The sequence below is a fragment of the Panthera onca genome, chromosome B2, assembly GCF_046562875.1.
Source record: "Panthera onca isolate mPanOnc1 chromosome B2, mPanOnc1 haplotype 2, whole genome shotgun sequence".
Classification (NCBI taxonomy): Eukaryota; Metazoa; Chordata; class Mammalia; order Carnivora; family Felidae; genus Panthera; species Panthera onca.
This window is the reverse complement of record NC_138343.1, coordinates 134,580,065-134,601,603: the sequence shown is the minus strand read 5'-3', so window position 1 is coordinate 134,601,603 and position 21,539 is coordinate 134,580,065. Positions and strand designations below refer to the sequence as shown.

General features: G+C 49.1%; 1 protein-coding gene and 1 long non-coding RNA gene across 2 annotated transcripts in view; both read right to left on the bottom strand.

Annotated features, from left to right (window-relative positions):
- LOC145715509 (uncharacterized) overlaps nt 1-21,539 on the bottom strand; it is a 464,377-nt gene that overhangs the window by 139,661 nt on the left and 303,177 nt on the right. The window lies entirely within an intron of this gene.
- PPP1R14C (protein phosphatase 1 regulatory inhibitor subunit 14C) overlaps nt 1-21,539 on the bottom strand; it is an 89,477-nt gene that overhangs the window by 27,532 nt on the left and 40,406 nt on the right. Inside the window, exons 2-3 of the mRNA XM_078447457.2 lie at nt 2,561-2,644; nt 705-737 (exon numbers count right to left, since the gene is read on the bottom strand). Coding sequence (XP_078303583.2) covers nt 705-737; nt 2,561-2,644 — 117 coding nt within the window. The remainder of the gene's footprint in view (nt 1-704; nt 738-2,560; nt 2,645-21,539) is intronic.

Sequence of the window (21,539 nt, the reverse complement as noted above, 5' to 3'; positions counted from 1 at the left end):
GAAGCTCAAATAAGCACTTGGCCTCAAGCCAAATGATCACAAAACACCCTAGTCATTTAAATCTTACACACTTTTGTGAAAAAAACATCTAATGAATCTCCTAATTTTTCTGATTGATCACAGGAAAATGAAAAGGACATCAATTACCAATCTTTTTCATAACTGATCAAATCCTCAATTTCTATACTGTTTGTACCTTCGCTCTTTAGAGTATATATGAATTGCTTTGGTCTAATCAAACTAATATCCATTGTTCTTTACGCTAATATTTATACACTTGATGATAAATATACAAACAAGGCATAAAATTTCTTCTTCCAATAAAAGTAATTCTTTTGAATGACAGAATTTGCTTTTAGCGTCTCAAAACTGCATATCTATACACTAAAAGAATGTATTCTCCAGTTATAAATCTGAGACTTTTGCTAAAATGATTCCAAACCCTCTCACGAGTACCTTTGAATTTGGTTTTTATATAAAAACAAGCAACACACCCAATTCCATTTGTTTTGAGCCTTCCTGAACCAGACATGCTTCGGCACACACTTAAGGAAGTTTAATACTGCACTCCACTTGCGGATAGTAACTTCTGCTTAGTATACACATAACCAAACCCATGAAGTGCTGTTTAGCTTTAAAAATACACAGACTGATTTCATAACAATGATTTCAAACACGGCATTTAGGAAAAGTGATTCGTTTACCTCTGTTGGTTTGTAGCAGTCTACAAGAGCTTCCTAGAAGAAAACACACAGAAGGTAAGTTTGATTATCTTAAAATTCAGTATCATTTAAAAAGTGAAATTAGGGGCGCCTTGGTGGCTCAGTCGGTTAAGCGTCCGACTCCAGCTCAGGTCATGATCTCACACTCCATGAGTTCGAGCTCCACGTCGGGCTCTGTGCGGACAGCTCAGAGCCTGGAGCCTGCTCCGGATTCTGTGTCTCCCTCTCTCTCTGACCCTCCCCTGTTCATGCTCTGTCTCTCTCTGTCTCAAAACAAATAAATAAACAAAAACATTTTAAAAAGGGTGAAATTAAAAATCCTTTTATCTGTACGGTATTCTTCTAAACATGGGCAACCCAGATTTCATAGCAACAATCTAGAATCACACTTCATTTCAGCACCTGTTGCTCATCTTGAAGATATCAAAGGTTGTACCTTCCTGCGCAGGACTGCCTGGCACCCGTCAGAACACAAACGTACACCTCTCCTCTGGGCTACCAACTTGGTTAATAATAAACTGTGTATACTGAAGTTGAGACCTGTGGGAAATGGTAAGAATCACCCTGGACATGGAAAGCCGGGCACCCGGCTGTGATTCAACCACAACCCACCTTGCCACACCTCTGCAGGTCTCAGTGTCCTTGCCTGGAAACCAAAGCGGGTGGCCTGATGGTAGCTAAAGCCCCTTTCAAGTCCTCTATTTTATTGTTTTTAGTTTATTTATTTTGAGAGAGAGAGAGAGAATGAGCTTGAGTGGGGGAGCAGAGGGGGGAGAGAATCCCAGGCAGGCTCTGTGCAGTTAGAGCAAAGCCCGATGTAGGTCTCAAACTCACAAACCATGAGATCATGACCTGAGCTGAATTCAAGAATTGGATACTCAACCGACTGAGCCACCCAGGCACCCCAAGTTCTCAATTTAAAAAAAAACCTTTTTTATGTCACTATATTTTCTATAGAACTGGTGCCTGTTCTGTATTCTTTTAATTTTCATAACTAGATGCTATCATTTCCCAGCTAAATTTACCAACAACAAATAATCATTAAACGGAGACTTTTCACCACTCAAGGGACTGGTAATTATTAACACATTGAACACATTAATACATTAAAATATGCCCTTTAATTGCCTTTAGAGATCATCTGCCGTTGGTGATAACCAACAGCCATTAACAGTAATTATCAGTGAACATTAAGAGCAATGACAAGCCAAAAGTTAATTGGTTTTAGAAACTCCCAAATGCAGATTTTAAAATGATAGATTTGACCTCCTGGGGAAGGGAAATAATGTTGTATTGCTCTGGACTAAGGAAACATGGGACATCTCAGTATCCGTTGTTGTACTAGAATGCTAACAGGTGAATATCCTCTAATAAAAGACCTGTTATTAAAGAGAATTATGTTGTAAACGATCTTTTCTAGAACTCTCATTTCATGGGTGATATAATCCATAACCGTGAGACCAGAGTCCTGGGCTTGGATACTCCAGGTCTGGCTCAGCACCTCCCCCTTCTCATACAATTGTGGGGCGTCGGCCCCTTCCCCGGCAAATGGACCTCTGGAGATAGAACCAGCTTTTGTTCCAAGAAGATGTTGGCTACGGAAGCTCACACCCATTAGGTGGTTTGAGAACTGACTGTAGTCAAGAGCTGCTTTACCATCAGAGATGCAGTTCGTGATAGTGAACACCTAGCACTCCATCGCTTTCCTCTCTGCAAACTGTCAGTGCTCAAGTCCTGGTGCCAGCCCTGCCGTAGGGTGGGATCAGCACATGCCCTGGAGATCCGAGTGCATTCAAGCATCCATGACCGGCAAGTTCTAGATTTTGAAAGCTGCTTACCCGTAACTTTAAAGCTCTCTCTTCTTCACTGTCTGCATCAAGAAGGTCGTCAATGTCAATTTCTACTTCTGGCATTTCTTCTTCCTGGGGGGGGGGGGGGGGACAAATGGGAAGGCATTCTATTTAGTGAGAAATTACATTGTACCAAACCAATTTAGTTAACTTAAATAAATGAGCAGATCATCAATTAAGGGAGGGGGAATCAACATTTGGGGGGAAAGAGAGACTGGAAGAGGAGGGAAAGGAGAAGAGGTAGAGTAGGAGGAAGAGAAAGAAGGGAGAAACGGGAAACCAGAAGAAAAAGGAAGAAGAAAAGGGAAGAGGTAAGACAAAAGAAGGAGGGGAAAAGGAAGGGAGGGGGGAGAGGGAGCAAAGACGATTTAAGAGTTCCAAAGCAGTCAAATGCAACATTTCAAAGATAACAATTTCCTACTTTCTGGCAGAAAACTGCGATTGTGACAATCATTGGGGCTCAGCAGATGACAGAGCAGTGAGAGTTGCAGTTTCCTATCCAACATCTACTCTTTGCTTGGTGGCTACCGGGTCTTTTTTTTTTAATGCTTATTTATTTTTGAGAGACAGAGACAGAGCACAAGTGGGGGAGGGGCAGAGAGAGAGGGAGACACAGAATCCGAAGCAGACTCCAGGCTCTGAGCCATCAGTATGGAGCCAGATGCAGGGCTCGAACTCATGAGCCGCGAGATCATGACCTGAGCTGAAGTCTGACGCTTAACCGACTGAGCCACCCAGGTGTCCCTGCCTGATCTTTATTCAGGGTCCACATCTCCCCTCACAGCTCTGGGTCTGGGGAATCTGATTCTGAAGATTTCTGACACATGGTACTTGGGTCAGGACCACCCCAGCTCCAATTATCGGCTCAGGAGGGGATGGGAGATCCAACTGAGACTGATGGGGGCACTGGGAAAAGATCCTCTTTCCACAAGAAGCATCCCTGTTCACTCCTTCTAAACTGCGAGTGGAAAGAGGAAACTTAGCCAGAAATTATTGGCAGCCATCACTGAACCAAGAAGGGAGTGAGCCTGACTCACGGTGGGCAGAGTAAGGGGCAATAAGAAAAACCAGGTTCTGGACAAGTCACTGAGTCACTGAGTCAAACCACCTCTGAAGCCCACCCCCCCCCCCCACCTTTGAGTAAATGCCTATTCCTGTTTCGGCCAATGTGAGTCAAGTTCAATATCCCTGCAACCAAAGACATCCAATCCAGAAGAGAGGGCAGAAAGTCCAGCTAGAATGTGGTGAAAGATGTCACCAATTTGGATTCCATACTTCTACAGCAAAGTAGATCTTTGCTACCTCGCCCTTCTGTTATCTCACCTTCCCCATTCTGAGAACATTGACATAAAATTGTATTTAGGAAAGTGCTGCGATTTTGTATTTCACCTTCCCATTATGAGTCACCTCCTTTCCGGTGCCTCTCTGCCATAGTGATGGCCAAGGAGGGTCTGCAGAAGCGAGAAGCAGAGCTGTGTGGGCGACGCCTGGGCTTAGCCACTCTGTGGGTTGCATCACCTGGTCTTCAGGGGCAAGGCTGACTTCCTATTTCCTCTCTAGTAAAACGCATTTACTAATAGTGCTTTCAAAAAGAATCCTTTTTTTTTTCTTTCTATTCCAACACAAAAGAGGATCCAAGCTTTTGGAGGAAACTGAGGAATATTATATAGTGCTGTGAAATAATAAGAAATGTATATATTGGTCTCTACCCCTGGCTCCTGGCCCAGAGCTCCTAAAGCACGTGTGAATGGGGGTGCCAGGAGAATCTTTTGTTCCAACAGCTAGGCTTTGACCCCCCATTCCTGACACAGAATTTTCTGGCTGGTAGGTTCATCTTTAGTTCTAATGAGCTATCTCTTGGTGGGCTCTTGGATGGAGGCTGGTCACAAGGAAGACCAAACCATGAGCAGAAGATTGGAACTTTCCACCATTCCCGTTACCCGTCCTTCTGGAAGGGGAGAGGAGCTGGAAATGGATGTGGGTACGGATGTGGCCTCCATCCAGGCTGAGGATGCCGGGAGGATCCCGAAGCTGTACTTGTAGTCAGGACTCTGGGAAAGACCACACTGGATGTGCATGCCCCCTCCCTCCCTCCGCGAGTACCAGCCTCCCTGGCCACCACCACTTCCCCTCCACCATGCTGGCACTCTGTCACTCTATGCTGCCTGTGCCCCACTTCCTATTTTTGCATATATGTGAAATCCAGGCTGAAAGGAGTCATTTAGGAGGCCACAAATAGATGATGGAACAGATCTCAAGGGTCTACCAGACTTTCCACAGTGAAAGGACGGATGGGGACTGAAACACCAACAACGGAACTCACTACATTATAAAACAGTCAGCAGCCCACAAACACAGACCACAGCTGGGGAGCCACAGTGTGGTCAGAGCCCGTGGGGCTCCCCCCCCCCGCCCCGGCCAATGAACACCAAAGTGATGGCCATGGTCCCCTGGAGAAGATCTCAGCACACACTGGGTTGTGTTCCGGAAAATGTGGCTAAAGATTAATTCAATTACATCCTCAGCACTGGGTGGCTTTCAACACCACCATATAAGGGCAAAGTACCCACAGCCAGCTTCGGCTGACTCCCCTCAAGAAAAGCCAAGCAAAAAAAAGATAAACCCACAAGTTTCTATCTAACGATCTACACCGAATTGCCCTAAGTTTCTCCACTCCTCCCCCAAAACGGTCCTTTGGGTTTGGCATTTATATTTGGTGTGGACACACAGCATGTATCTGGTGTGGACACAGAGTATGTATTTTAAGTCATGGTTCGATGTAGTCAAGCACAGGAAACAGATATAGAACCTGCTCAAGGAGTCACAGCCAAGGGAAACCCAGCGTCTGCTATGCTATTTTTTGTAAGTTTTTTTTTTAACGTTTATTTATTTTTGAGAGAGAGAGAGAGACAGAGAGCGAATGGAGGAGGGCAGAGAGAGGGGGAGACACTGAATTCTAAGCAGGCTCTGAGCTATCAGACGGAGCCTGACGCGGGGCTCGAACTCACTAGCCACGTGATCATGACCTGAGCCAAAGTCAGCCACTTCACCGACTGAGCCGCCAGGGTGCCCCTCAGCGTCTGCTGTTCTTAGTGGAAATAATGCTGTCCTGAGAAGAGTACAGCAGTGGGTTTCCCTGCAAACATTATTCAGCTCTGATGCCTTGCTGGGTTTGGTCGAATGGGCTTTTACTTGTGCAGAAACACAGAGTCCCGCCCCTACGGGACGCATCCGCAATAAGGCATCCTCTCATTAGGACTGCACACCGCTCTCCCCCAGGCACTGCATTTGACCCATTTTCTCCAACCCTGGAGATCCGGCCTGTCCAGTATGGTGGCCGCATGTGGTTATTTTAATTTAAATTCACTAAAATGAAATACAGTTAAAACTTCAGTTCCTCGGTCGCATTAGCCACAATCCAGTGCCCGACGGCCGCATGCGGCAAGCGGTGAGTGGCTCCCGAGATGCAGAACTTTGCGGTCCATTGGACAGGACTGTCCTAGAACCACTTACCCCCCACCTGCCCCCGGCCCAGACATCCGGAAGCAAAGCCTCCTTCCCTCTCAAAGGAACTTGACAGGAGTAAAGAAAACGCCCTCAAGGATAGAATTCTGTGTATATGCGGTATTTCAAATTTTCAATGAGGAGTGCAGGAGTATTCTTGAATACTGATTGAAGTTCTCTTTAGCTCTATTTGATGTATTGAGCAGCATCACGGAATAGATAACTTTAGTGACAGATTACCTCACTCACAAGGAAGTAACCACAGCCGCAGCTGACTCTCCTACCAGAGTTGAGTTGTGTTTGCGGATCTCCCCGCATTAAAAATCAGTCCCCAAACAGTGGTTATGGTGACAAAGAGTGAACCAATCTCTTCAAGGTCCCTGGGCTAAGTCATCAGCTAACATATCCTTCATTTAGTCAGAGGCCTTCCTGTTACCCACAGACCACGCCCCTGGATCACTTCTGTGCATCTTTCTGGTCACAACGTCTGCTGAGAAACCACGACATGTGAGGCATCGCGCCTCGGGCGCTGTCACACGCACCCAGGAGGGACTGTCCGCCTAAGCTCAAAGCAAAACAACAGGCAATGGCACCAAAAGAGAAAGGCAAACCCCGTGTGCTTCAGTAATTAAGGGGAGAGAACATTCCCACCCTGGGCTGCCTGGGAGGGTTTCGCCAAATAGCAGGATTTGGACAGGTTTGGAGGGGGACGAACAACAGCCACAACTGGAGAAAACATGCAAAGAACATTCCATTCCCGCCCAGCGTGACCTTCCTTTTAGGAACACGTGCCTAGTGCTGCCACATTTTCTAACTTTTCAGGAAAAGCTGAAAATCCAGATTTTTAATATAAAGATATCACGGTGTTTTCAAGGTGGGTTAACAATTCCTTAAAACACTGTAACGGACAAACAAAACCCCTCACCCTGCAGGCTGCAGTTTTTCCTCAGCCTGCGGAGACGAGCCCCGGAGGGCTCCCGGGCAAGGGCGGGAAATGCCAGAAGGGGAGCCAGCCCGGGCTGTAGGGCCCTGGGGAGGGTGGAAGGGAGGAGATGAGGAGGCCGGTGAGAAGCACGAGCTCATCCCAGTGTGAGTAACAGGGCTTGAGTGCCAGTGTGGCGAGAATGGAAAGATCATAAACCGTGACTAACAGGGAGGGAAAACAGATGGAATTTGGAAATGAACTGGGTGGATGAGGGAGAAGGAAAAGGTAAGAGACCATCCAGGTTTTGAGCCAGCCAGGTTCTGGAGAAAGATGCAATCGGAAGGAGCACATCCGGGGCCTCGAACGCATTGCGCCAACAAGCAGCTCGGAGGTAAGCCGTCCCCAGGACCCTGTCCCCCGCCAGCTTGTGAGCAGATGCGGGACCCCCACGCCGCCACCACAAAGGGACGCACTGCTGTGCTGAGCGGAGGAGGCACAGCCCGGTGCGGGCAGAATCTGCAGCGGGTGGCAGCAGCAGTGGCCGCGCGCTCCCGACGGGCCCAGGCACGAGGACGCGCTCATGCAACCCACGCAGGTTCCCGACGCGCCGCCGGCCTGAGGTGAACACACACGCTCTCCTGCATACGCGCACACACTCCTACATGTGCGCACACTCTCATGCACACACCTCTCATGTGCGCACACACTCAGGTATGCTCACTCCTTCACATGTGCACACATTCTCACGCACACACACACTCTCACATGCTCACAGGCTCTCTCACACACACCCACGCACATACACTCATGCACTCACTCTTACATATGCATACACTGTCATATGCACACATGCACACACTTGCACACGCTCTCACATGTGCATTCTCACATGCATACCTTCCCACACATATACACTCACACACACTTATGCACAACTCTCACCTGCACACATTCCCACATGCATACACACACATGCACACACACTTTCGTGTGCACACCCACGTGCACACTCACACACACACACACCTATATATGCACTCATGTGCACATGCACACTCACACATACACTCATGCACACACACACACTCACATATGCACACACTCACATGCTCACATGCTCTCACACACACACCCATATGCACACACGCACACCCACGCACATACACTTATGCACTCACTCTTACATATGCATATGCACACACATATGCACTGTCAAATGCACACTTGCACACTCTCACATGTGCATACGTTGTCACATGCATACAGTCACACATATACGCTCACACACATTTATGCACAACTCTCACATGCACACATTCCCACATGTATACACACGCATGCACATACACTTTCACGTGCAGACACTAGCACACTCTCACATGTGCATGTACACACTCATACATGCATACAGACTCTCACATGTGCACAGTCACAGGTGCATACACACTGACATGCACACACAGTCACAGGCACTCACACACTCACATGCATACACTGTCACAGGCACACACTCTCACGTGCACACACACTCACGCACACACTCTCCCATGTGCACACACACACTCTGGTATGCACACACACACACACACTCTTGTGTGTGTGCACACACACACTCACACACTCTTGTGTGTGTGCACACACACACTCACATACCACATGCACACACTTCTAACAGGCCAGGAAATTGACACCCCGAACCCTGTCAAGAGCCGTGTCATGAACATTTGTATTCTTAAAAAATACAAATGCTCACTTCCCTCCACAGCAGTGAAGGGGGCGGGGAAGCTCAGGCTAAAACAGCTTGAACAAGGATTCTGGTTGTCAAGCTCTGTGACACACGGCCAGACGGCTCCCTGAGAGTGCCAGAGGCTCACGGTCCTCAGCGGTCTCCACCTCCAGTAGGGATGTGCAGTCCCATGGGATTAGAGCCTGGGACACGCAGGGCGGCAGGGGTGAGGCTGGGAATGGCCGGCACTTCTGAGCACACACCCCTGCTGCAAGCACACAGGGAACCTGGCTTGGGAAAAAGCTGAAAAGAACAGAGGCCCGCTGAATCTGAGGGATTCTGTGAGTTTCCCATGAAGATAGTTACATTTCATGTTGTCATTTTAATGACAGTCCCCAAAACTTCTGTAAAAGCAAGCGTATTTCTTCTAAGAATTGTCCGGATGACCATGCTTTAACCAACCCAACTCTGTGTTTACACACTGGCATCGAGCAGAATTACGTTCATTGTCGTGGGCTAGTGAGAAAAAGGCCAAAGATTTAATAACTGTTCGATTTATACCTCAGTGACTTATGAACGCCAGGTGAAGCCAGAAGACATCTGCCACAGGACACTGAGGGGCAGGGCTGTGCCTCCTTCCCAACAGCAAAAGGAATGACATTAGCTTTCACGCTAAATTCACGTTCTATGCCTTATGGATAATTTGCAATTTTGATTTGATATAATTGGAAGAACCATAAGTATAAAGAGTTATACTCGGTTTTAAGTCGTACATTTTTAAATATTATAATATTAAAATGTTTGAATCGGCCCTGGAAAATGCAAGAAGTTTTTTTCTACTTAAAAAGAAGCCTAGCCTACCCTACAGCGCATCATTGTGGAATTTCAAGACATCGGGATGGAGAGGAGATCCTGGAAGCTTTCAGAAGGAGACACAGGTCACACACAGGCAGTCAGAGGGTCAGCATCATCAGGCAAGGGGGCAGTAACTTTAAAATCCTCAGGGGAAACAATTTCCAAACTGGATGCCAGCTAAGGGGGCACCTGGTGGCTCAGTCCGTTAAGCGTCTGACTCTTGATCTCAGCTCAGGTGTTGCTCTCAGGGTCGTGAGTTCAAGCCCCACATTGGGCTCTGTACTGGGCTCAGAGCGTTCTTTAAAAAAACGGGGGAGGGGCGCCTGGGTGGCTCAGTCGGTTAAGCGTCCGACTTCAGCTCAGGTCACGATCTCGCGGTCCGTGGGTTCGAGCCCCGCGTCGGGCTCTGGGCTGCCGGCTCAGAGCCTGGAGCCTGCTTCCGATTCTGTGTCTCCCTCTCTCTCTGCCCCTCCCCTGTTCATGCTCTGTCTCTCTCTGTCTCAAAAATAAATAAACGTTAAAAAAAAAATTTTTTTTTAAATGGGGGAAAAAAACAACCTGCCAACTAAGAGTCAGAGAAACACCACGGACATTTCAAGACTCATCAGGTCTTATGTCTTCATGATTTGCCTCCCATTTGGGGAAGAAGTGCTCCAGCAAAACAAAGAAACTAGGAAAGTCATCGGCAGTTGTCGATTGTGAAGACCAGAGGGCACACACGAGAATCAAGACGGAGGAGGGTACCCGGGAGGCCAAGAGGTGAAGAACAAAGCAAATGGAGACTCAAAGGCTGGGAAGCTGAGCAGAAGGAACGGAGAAGGGCCTAATGTTTAAAACAAGCATGGGGTCCGGCATACACCTGCCTTGGCGGCTGGCTGGACATCCAGAGGGGCTGGAATAGTATGGAACCAAAATGGCAGAAGTAAGTGTAGGTCAACCCGGCTCCAACACCCTTGGTGAAGGGTATGATCCCATATCACTAGTATTTCCCTAATACCCACTTATTTTGAAATTTAAATAAGCTTCAATGGTAGAAGCTTGCTCAGAGCCAAATGGCACTATCTCCCCAAAATCTTCCTTTAAAAAAAATGCAATAGCCTAAACCAAACTTTGTCCTGTAGCTAAGGGAAGGGATATTTTAGATAATACCCACAGAGGATGCTATTTTTGGCCACCCAGAAGAGCAAGTCCGTACCTCCCTTTATCCCACACATCTCACAGCTAAAGTTCATTTCTGAAGCGCTCAGAGCACAGACACCAGCTGTGGGAGAGAAGGGGGGAAACCATAGGACATCCACTGTTACCACCCACATCCACCTAGCACCCCACCCAGAGCACCACCCCTTTCCTCTGGGTCAAGAAAACACGATGTAATATGAGTGAGCAGTAAGGACATGATTTAACACACACCACGAAATATGTTTCGGGTTTTTGATAGTTCCCTTGCTTTATTTGGTACTTTTGACTATCGTCATTGAGCAAATTTCTTGTGACACAGCCTCATGTCATAGCAGCCCAGGGGAGAGCTACTGCCCTAGCAATCAACGATATACTACATTGAATACCAACGCATAGAGAGAAAGAGTGACTTTACTGGTCTCGTGAGATTATTCTAGAACTCCGTGCAGCATCTATTCGCCGAATACCTACTACCTGCCAAGCACTTTCTGGATGTCAGAGAGAAAGAACTGACAAAAATACCTGTTCTTGTGGACATCAAACCCTGATTTTGGAAGACAGACCATAAACACAGATGTACAATATACAGCATAGTAAACGGTGATAAATACTTAGGAGGCAAAAAGAAAATAAGCAGAGGGGAGGGACAGGGAATAGGAAGGCTAGCATGTTATGTGGGGTGAGAGAAAAACCCGAATAAAGACTTGAAAGAAAGTGAGGAGAGCCATGTCGATGTCTGGAGGAAGTCATCAGGGGAAGAAGCAAGGGCCCAGGCACATCTGAGAACATGCTAGGAGCCTGGACTCCTGTAAGGGGCCCCTGTCAAGACTCCGACTTGTCCCCTGAGCGAGAGAAGAGCCACAGAGAGTTTGAGCCGAGTGATGGCGTGATCTGATCTACCTTTTAAAAAGGACCAGGGGCACCTGGGTGGCTCAGTCGGTTGAGCATCCGACTTCGGCTCAGGTCATGATCTTGTGGTCAGTTGGTTCGAGCCCCGCATCGGGCTCTGTGCTGAAGGCTCGGAGCCTGGAGCCTGCTTCGGATTCTGCGTCTCCCTCTCTCTCTGCCCCTCCCCTACTCATGCTCTCTTTCTCTCTCTCTCTCTCTCTCTCAAAAATAAACATCAAAAAAATTAAAAAAAAAAAAAAAAAAAAAAAGGATCACCCTGGGCTGTGGGAGGTGAGGGCGTGAAGAGTCCACGTAGGCGGCGACAGAGATCACCTGGTCCGAGACAACGCTGCCTTAGACCAGGCAGCTGTAGCACCATAGACATTCTCTTCTTATTTGGGTCACCGCAAATCTAGATCTCAAAGAGCAAACGGACACATTCATGCAGCTACAGCGGCTGCTGAGGCTGGCTGAGCTGGCGCCTCCCACAAGGTGCAGGCGTCCAGTGCGACACCTATTATACAGGAAGAGCAGGTGGGTAGGGTGTTGGGCGGGGGCAGCTGGGGAGCAGACTCGGCTGCTAAGGACCAGCATCCGGGTGAGGGGCTGCCTGGGCTGAGAAGTCGGGGGAGGCCACTGAGATGCTAGGGGCAGGAGCTGTGTGGGAAAGCATCAGGACAGCACAGAGCCAAGCCAGGGAGGTGCTGTCCCAAATCTGAACCCCGCCTCCCAGCCCACCCCCGCCATGTAAATTGTTCCTCGTCCGCCACCCCCAAATCTCTGCCCTTCCTAAAACCTGACATGTGGCAATTCGTTTTCAAATGAACATCTCTGGAGAGACAGTCATAGGTCTCCAGACATGTTTATTTATTTATTAAAAAAAAAGGGGGGGGGGCTCAACGTCAGGGAAGAAAAATGTTACATATCCCACCCTTGGTCTCAATGGCTCATGAAGCCACGTCTTTCTGTGATGAAAGGACCCCGGGGAGTTTAGGTGAACAGAGCAGAGAATGGGAATCCAGTGACGCAAACCTCCATCTTCCCTGCTTCTCAGCCCAAATGAGACCCGTTGGTGCACGGAGGTTGGCAAGAGACAGACTCCGGTTCGGTAGAATTCCTTCCACTTAAAACCTCTGTGAGCTGTCACCCTCCGAACCCTTATTTCCTATGCCTGTAAAATGGGTCCAAATAGAAAAAGCCAGCACGCTGGTGCCTGGGCTGGGCATGTCACACAAAACTCAGGGATCAGTAACATGACCTCGGACATGGCTAAGGCTTTTGAGCACGGTTGATCAGGTGATCCCTCTTTAAAAAAATCGAATGTAAATGTCTCTTCCAGGGAATCGTTCACTCCTTATGCCTAAAAATTGCATGCGAAGACCTAACGCATCACCAGCTGGTTCAAAACCACAAGGATTAAAGGGGGAGAGAAAAAAAATAAAAGAAACGTAAGCAAAAATCTCCAGAGGCAGAGCTTTCTGGAAACAATAACACTTTGCTCTGCATTTCTGCGTATGAACACTAAACGTGCACAGCTGGTCATGAACAATGCCAAAGTGACAAGAAAATCAGAAGTTGTTATCCTAACAAGGTATTTGAAAATAAGTGAGAGCTGGGGCAGATCGTAAGATGGCAAGGACCAGCTTCTCGGCTTCGTCATAACTGATGCCTTAAAGGTTCTGGCTTCAGTGGACAGACGGCCACCGTCCTCCTGCTCCCTGTGCTGACTCACAGCAGTGTGATCCCTCTAGACCTCCCGCTCCCCCACAGCAGCACCCACATCACAGGGAACGCCACTTGTAAGCTCCCCAGGCAGTACTGGGGGAGCTGGTGGACACACACGTTCACAGGTACATTAAAACAAAAGGTAGGAGGGATCAGGCAGGTCAAGGACGTGCACGAGGTGGCCCAGCAATGAGCTCAAATTGCTACTGGGCTGCAGGCAGCCAATAAGGACAGTGAGAGAGAATAAAAGGGTGTTCCAAGAGAGGGCTGGTGTCCCACAAAGAGAATAAGAGGCAATGGCCGTGCAGCCTCTCTCTACAAGGTCACCCTCGGCTATCTCCTGCTTCCCATCTATTTAGTAATACGGCGTAGACTGTCTTTGATAGAAGATGATCCACAGCCACCTTTTTAGGAAAACTGCTCAGGGGCCAAGCAGAACTCTTTAGGCTGGAAACACTCAGACCCGGGGTGCCACAAAGGCAAGTGCCTATGACAGCTCAGCTCTCACAAGGCAGCTCTCTCATACCACACGACTCTTGACCGAATCGTGCCAATGGGAATCTGGGTGACCATGGTGTAGGGTTTCCAGAACGCAGAATACCGCATCTGGACGTGTTCCCATCTCCTATCTTGGGCAGGCTCCTAAATGTGCTATGGCCACATGTGGTCGGGGCCGACAGGTGCACCAAAGAGTGAGACTGAGAAGACGAGGAGCGGCCGTTTGGAAGAGATGCCAGGCACCGGAAAGACGTTGGAATGGCCATACGGAGGCCTCCAGGTGCAGACAGACCGAGACTGTTGTTGAAATGAGCTTTCAAGACTCAAAAAGCCATGGGGGAACCTTGTACACATTTTGCTAAGTGAAAGAATCCCAATCTGAAAAGGCCTATATACGGCATGGTTCCAACCACAGGACATTTTGGAAAAGGCAAAACTATGGAGTCAGTGGAAAGATCAGTGGTTTCCAGGGGCTGGGGGAGGGGAGGGATGAAAAGGCGGAGCTCAGGGCATCTATGGGCCGTGAAACCGTGAAACTATGGAGCTCACCTATCAAAAACGTGTCAGTGCTGGCTCATCAGTCATAATAAACACACCGGACTAATACTAGATTTAACAACAGGGGAGGCGGGGGGGGGGGGGGGTAGGGGAAGCCGAGGGGGTGTATGGGGGTACTTGCCATTCAGGTACCTTCTGGGGAACAAGGTGGGAGCTCAGGGCCACCCACCGAGACATTCCGCCTGAGGAGGAGAAGGTGCCAGAAGTTCCTTTCATTACTTCCCTCACACCGTAGGGAGGGGATGGGAGAGGGGAACTCTTGGTCCAAGGGCCACGCTGGGGTCAGAGGGCAGGGCCCAGGGCACATGGGCCCAAGTGACTTGGGTCAGATTCCAGTCTTAGTTAACAACAGCTGCCATAAGCATTTACGTGTAAGGGGTGCTGCTCTGCATAGGTGGTGTGACCATTCTAGAACGCCTGGCCCCGGACCCTTCTTCTCCCTCTGCCCCCCCTCATCCAATCCATCACCAAGTCTTCATCCCTCAGTCCAGTCTCTGTAGCAGCTTTAAGAACACAAATGTGTCACTGCCCTGCTGAGGACCTTTCCGTGGCTTCGCATCCCTCTCAAAACCAACGTTCCCTGACCACCCCCGGCCCCGATCCATCAACATGCTCCCCACTTAGGCCTCCACGGGGCCTTTGCACGTGCACGTACGCAGGGTGGTCTTCCCACGATCTGAAGTCAGCAATCACTTCCTGAGGGAAAACTTCGTGCTCCCACCCGTGCCAAGGTCAACCTCCCAACCCCTGAAACTGCACTCCTAATACCATGCACTTCTTGGGTGCGTGTGTCACACGGGCACCACCTTACATTTGTCGGTCTCCCTCCCTAAACCGGAAGTCCGTTGCGTCGTGCCTTTCACAGTGCCCAGCACACAGTAAGCCCTTACTCATCGTTTTTTGGAATTAAAAAAGGAGCAATTCACAGAGGTAGGTATTACCATCACCGCCACTTCACAGAAGTGTTTGAGTGAGCACCCTGACTGGGGGGCTGAGGGCTTAGTTTCGAACTCAGACCACCTGACCCCAATACATACGGCTTTATGCCAACGTGCGTTCCATGCCTTCCTTCCAGGATGCAGCGGTGCTGAGCGAGACGTCTGTCCCTGCTGATTGCAGTGACTTTGGGAGCAGCCAGAGGACTCGGACCCTTTGAGTGGTGCTGGACCTCAGCCAGAGAGCCTTCCGCCACGGCTCCACGGCCGTGGTTCAGGCACCACAACGTATCAGAAGTGGCCAAGGGGCGCCCGGGTGGCTCAGTCGGTTGAGCGTCGGCCTCTTGGTTTCGGCGCACGTCATGATTTAAGATCTTCTCTCACTTGCCCTCAGCCCCCCCTCCCCACTTGCATGAGCTTGCTCGCTCGCTCGCTCTCTCAAATAAGAAACGGAAAATCAAAGAGTAGCCAAGGCACCCACCAATCTCGAACCCAGGAGGTGAGTCCAACTTTCCATCGAACACACCCTCTGTGGAATACACATGAATGGACTCAGGGTTTTAGGGCAAGTGTGGGAAATGACTAACCGTTTCCAGAGAACGTGCTAAACCCCTAGCTGGAAGCCTGAGCTGCAGAGATGGCTGATTCAGACACCGCTCGTCTCTGGGCGTCTCACAGACGAGCCCCCATCCACACCTGAGGATGTGATTCAAAGGGACAGGCAGCCAGGGTCTGGGCAGGGGACCGGTGTCTGTACTCGTCTACCCACTGCCTGCCAGTCGGCAGGGGAAAGGGAGCGCTCCCCGGACCGGGAGCAGGAATGGGGCAGATCTACCCTCGGGTGCCAAGGATAAACCTGGGTCTTGGATAGGGAAGGATTCAAAATTACAGGGGAGGGAAAAAAGGCCAATTGTTCCACAGAAGCCGGTAATCAGGAGCCTGACGCCTTGAGAAGCGGCTGTGATACAGTGCCAGCCTCCTGGGGCTCAAGCACGGTTTACTTAAGAGCCGATACCTTGGAGACTTAACTGATCTTTAAATGTATGTCTAGTAATTTTTTGGTTGCTGTTCTCCTATGGAAGTGCTGCATTTTTCAAATGTCAACCGGTTTCAACCATGCCACTGAATATTTAGAGTGTACTCAAGGAGAATGGTAAGTGTGCCCACGGGACTCGACGGGGAGGTACAAAAGAAATCAAAGCTGTGGAAAATTCCGGGTGTGTGATCAAAGCAGCAGGAATGAGCCAGAGTTCCTTCTTTGACTGTTGACTCCCCACTTGGAGAGCCTGTTTCCAGAGCTCTCCGCAGCTAGCAGCAGGAAGTGCTGTTTCTCAAGTCGTGACTCACAGAATGCCTGCCCAGCGGCCCCCTATGAAAGTGCAGATCCCTGGGCACTGCCCCCCCCCCCGCCAACCATTGTACCCCGACACGTGAGGAGGGGCTCAGAGTCTCCATAGGTAACAGCGCCACAGAGGATTCACAAACCAATTAGAGTTTGCAAACCACGGCTCCCGTGTCGAATGTCTTTGCAGAAAGGGGAGACCTCCCATGACAGACGGTGACAGCAAAAAGGAAGAACCACTCCTCACGCATGGTCACCGATTCCCACACCCCTCGTAGAACCTTCATTCTACGGTCACGGGCTAGGTGCTGAGGACTCCACCGTCAACCAGACCCGAGACCCCCCACCCGCAGTGGGGGAACATGACAAAGGTAAATGGTGGCCACCCAAAGGAACACTGTGGGACACTGCTCGCCGTGGAAGCAGAGCTCAGCCACACGAGCGAGAGCTGGCTGCTCCATCCTGACTCAATCGAGGGCCACGCGGGGACCAGTCCCGGCCCAAGGCCATCGTCGCTGGGCCCCTGCTCATCTCTGCTCCTCCTAGACCCTCTGTGAACAGACAGCACTGCTGGGCTCACCTGAGGGTTCCTCAGCTCCTGCTGGGGCCTCCGTTTTCAAGACGAATGAACAAAAAACAAAAATTTCCACGGCGTTTGTAATCGTACAGGTCTTAAAACCCAGGATGAGGCAAGACCAGCGGGAATGCCGAGGAAATACAAAGTTCTGGCAGGGGAACTGAGCCGTTCACCGCCTCTCACCAAGGAGCAGCCCTTCTCTCCCTGCGGAGGGAGGTCTTCTGCCACGGTGTCGCCAGAGCAGGGCACACAGAACCCTAAAGCCAGTCCTCCTCCTCATAGACAGCGGCACAGGGGACGGTTGTCATAACCAGATTGTCTCCACGACGGAGAGCTGTGCTTTGGCCGCTTGGGTACCCACGGCCACATATCCCTTAACAGTCTGGCAGTGGGCAGCCTGCCAACCAAGAAAACAACCCTTGAACTTTGGGGCTTCCCGCAACCATCTCCCCAGTCTCACAGAACCCAGGCAAGCAGTAAACATTCAATGCAACTCAAACACGCAGTGCCTTCCACACGCAAGCCAGAGGCCCTCTGGAGCCACCGATCCGCGGGCATGTCTTCTGGGAGTGAGGCACACGGCATCACTTCCTAGACAAACACCAGGAACCAGAAGGTCAGTCTTCACTTGAACTGGATCCGAGGCAGGTCCTGCTTGAACTCAACAGGGCACATCCGAGCCTCTTACACTGGGCTCTTCTGACCTCTTCCTCCCCAAGAACATGCTCCCCCATCCCCCACCTCTCTGAGGCCCGGGGAAAGCAAGTGCAGGAGGTAATCCTTGCCAACGTGGCTACGGTCCTTCCTGGACTGAGGTTTGAGCCCCCCGCCCCTACCGCTAAGTTTATGTGTCTGGGAAGTAAAAGGGTAAAGCGAGTCACAGAAGCTCAGGCCTCCACCCGTGGTGGGTGGGCAGTTCTGTTTAGGGGAAGGGGGTGGGGAGGGAAAGAGACGGCAACCAGACCTTCCTCAAACCGAGAAAACTCTCACCTTCCAGAATGCTGTGGACCCTCATCATGAAGAGTTTCACCTTCGACTCCAGGCAAGTAGCCCACAGTCCGATTCCAGACATTCTGAAAACTCCAGTTCTGTTATTCTGACTCCGTCACAAAATCGCTTCAACTAGGAAGACAGCAAGGACCCACCTACATCTGTCCCTTTTGCTGCTGGAATCGACACCCGTCTTAGATCACGAGTCACGGCAGATGCACAGAAAGAAAGGGATGCCAGGCCCCATCTGTAATTTCCACAAACGAATGGATTGAACTACGGATACATTTTTCAAAGGGAAAAAAAAAAAAATGGTCACAAATAACAAGGGTGCAAATCCCTGATGTCTTTTTATTCCCGGAAAGAGGTGCTGCACGGTCAAATCTTTCCCAAAATCTTTATTTAGTTTCTTCTGGGCAGGGAATAATCTGGATCCAGGATGACTTACTCAAAACAGCCTTGCAAGTTAAAAAAACAAAAACCAAAATAAGTCCTTGGAACAGAAATTAGATTCAAGAATCTGATGCCCTGCTACTCTGTTAACTACGGACATAAATGAGAGAGGACGTAGAATGCCTCACACCTAGTGGGCACTCCATAATTGTCTGCGGAGTGACCGACTAAATGATTTATTTTGAGTCCCCACGGCGCTTTGCGCTAGCTAGAGCTAATTCAGTTGTTATAAAGGCAAGCAGGGTTGAAGATTTATGATTGCCCAATTACCCCGATTCACCATAAATCCTTGCCAGCCTCTAGGCTGTTCCAAGCTGCTCAGCACGCGTAATGACGGCATATTGCGACGATTCCCTCTCGAAGGCCTTGGCGGTACTCTTATTTAGGAAGCAGAGGTCTACCAGAACTATAGTTCTCGGCCTCTATAGCCCAGAATAGGAGAATCCCATTTCTCCACTCACGGAGCCAGGTTCTGCAGCCCAGACAGGGACCAAGCTGAAGCACCTCACGTCTCCTGTGCTCAGTAATCAGCGCGTGTCAGGAGATGAGGAGATGAGGTGAAGGTCATTCGGGCTGACCACTGCCCATGACCCGATACTGCATTAGTACCTGGATGTCCTGTCCTCTGGCCTCGCACAACCCTGCAGTCACTGGCACATTAAATGTCATCATGATCACTAGCACATGAAAGCCCATCAAGATGTGTATCTGTTGGCCTTGGCTAGCGCACAAAGAGCTCCTTGAGGGCGGGGACGGTGTTTTGTTTATTTTTGTAACCTCCATACACAGCAGGCTATCCAGACCACAGACATGCACAGTGAATTTTTATTAAGTGAATAAACCGAAGCTCTCACCAAAACAAAATGCGTAGGCCTACCGCTACCATTAGGCACCTTTTTCTAGAATACTGAGGTTAAGAATAAGAGGGACTCCTACAATTGCATGAATACTTAATTTCCTCTTGAAATTGACCCAGAATTGGAGACAAGATGGTTGTGCAGGGCTATCTGTAAGAAGGGCTATAAACAGCAACTGCCCGAGGTGTGGAAGCAAAGAAAATGCACACGGAAAGCAGACGTAAATTCCTCTTATACTCTTGCTGTCATCGATCGAGAGACAGTGAGACAGTCTCTTGGATCAATTATTATATTTATGAACTGGCTCAATCTCACCTTTAGATTGCTTGTCAATAATCGTATTCAACGTGCGTGAGTACTTAAACAAGCACACTTGCCCCTTTACGCAGTGAGATGCCGGGGAACAGCAAATTTCTACCACCGAGCAATTTGTTTATTTTTTTTTTTTTACTAAAGTGTGGTCGACATACTCTGGTGTACAACACAGTGACTCCACATTTATATACGTTACAAAGTGATCACCATGGTAAGTGCAGCTATCATTTGTCACCATACAAAGTTGTTACTTATGACTAACTATATTCCTATACATTGTATCCCTACACCTTATGTATGTATTTTATAACGGGAAGTCTGTACCTTCTATTCCCCTTCTTTTTGCCCATCTCCCCCTCACCTCACCCTCCACCGAGCTCTGGCAACCACTGCATTGTTCTCTGTATCTATGAGTCTGTTTTGTTTTTCGTTATTGTTCATTTGTTTTGTTTTTGGTATCGGTCTTTCTCTGGCTTAATTCACTTAGCACGATACCCTCTGGGTCGAGGGCAAATGGCAAGATTTCATTCTGGTTCGTGGCTGAGTAATATTCCATTATAGATATAGATACAGATATTGATATAGATACATAGATACAGATTTATAAATACACACACACACACACATCCATACGTACCACATCGTCTTTATCCATTGGTCTGTCAATGGGCACTTACGTTGCTTCCATATATTGGCTACTGTAAATAATGCTACAATAAACACAGGAGTCTGAGGGCCAATCCCTGAGCCCTCCAACGGGTAGAAATAAGATGTGTGAGAGCCAGCAAAGGGAATGGGAAGAGTTTGGTGCCTGGGAAGCCAGGAGAACATGACTTAAGGAGGAGGGAACGATCAACTGCGTTGAACCCTAGAAGTAGGACAACGACTGAGACTGGGCCACTGGATTGAGCAACACGGGAGTCACGGTTACCTAACAAAGCATCTTTGGAGCAGTGCTGGGGCGGAAACCCAGAGTCCGTTCAAGACACAAAGGGAGACTGGGACTGGATTTGGTGTTCAGGAATGCGGCCGTCCCACCCACCACCTGCAGTTTCAAATACCTGTGTTCCACCGCAGTCTGGAAGCAGATGAGCCTCTGAGCCAGCAGCAGCAGGTCAACAGCAACCTAACACCATTTCACAACGCTTACGTCGTTCCCTTTGTTTCATCTCGTCACACGGGCATGTTATCACCTCACCCCATCGCCAGAAGAAGGGAGAGCGCAGTACATAAGATACCGTGAGAGAAAGCGACCACCTTCACAGACTTTTTATTCCAGCGTGTTGTTACAACTGTCCTATTTCATTGTGAGTTGTTGTGGTTGACCCGTTACTATGTCTAATTTGTAAATTAAACCGTATCACGGGCATGTGTGTATAGGAAAAAAAGTAGTACCTATAGGGTTTGGAACGACACACAACTCCAGGCATCCACTAGACGTGTCGGGATGTATCCCCTGCAGAAGGGGGGTAGGCACTGTAGAGGAAACGTTTTCAAGGAGTTTTGAAGAAAGGGAAAGGGCTGTAACTAGAGGGGGAAGAGGGGTCAAGAAAGGATTTCAGATTGTTTTTAAGGATGAAGAAATAATAGCACATTTATACTCTGATGGGGATGTATAATGCAGGAAAGTGAGGAGGAAT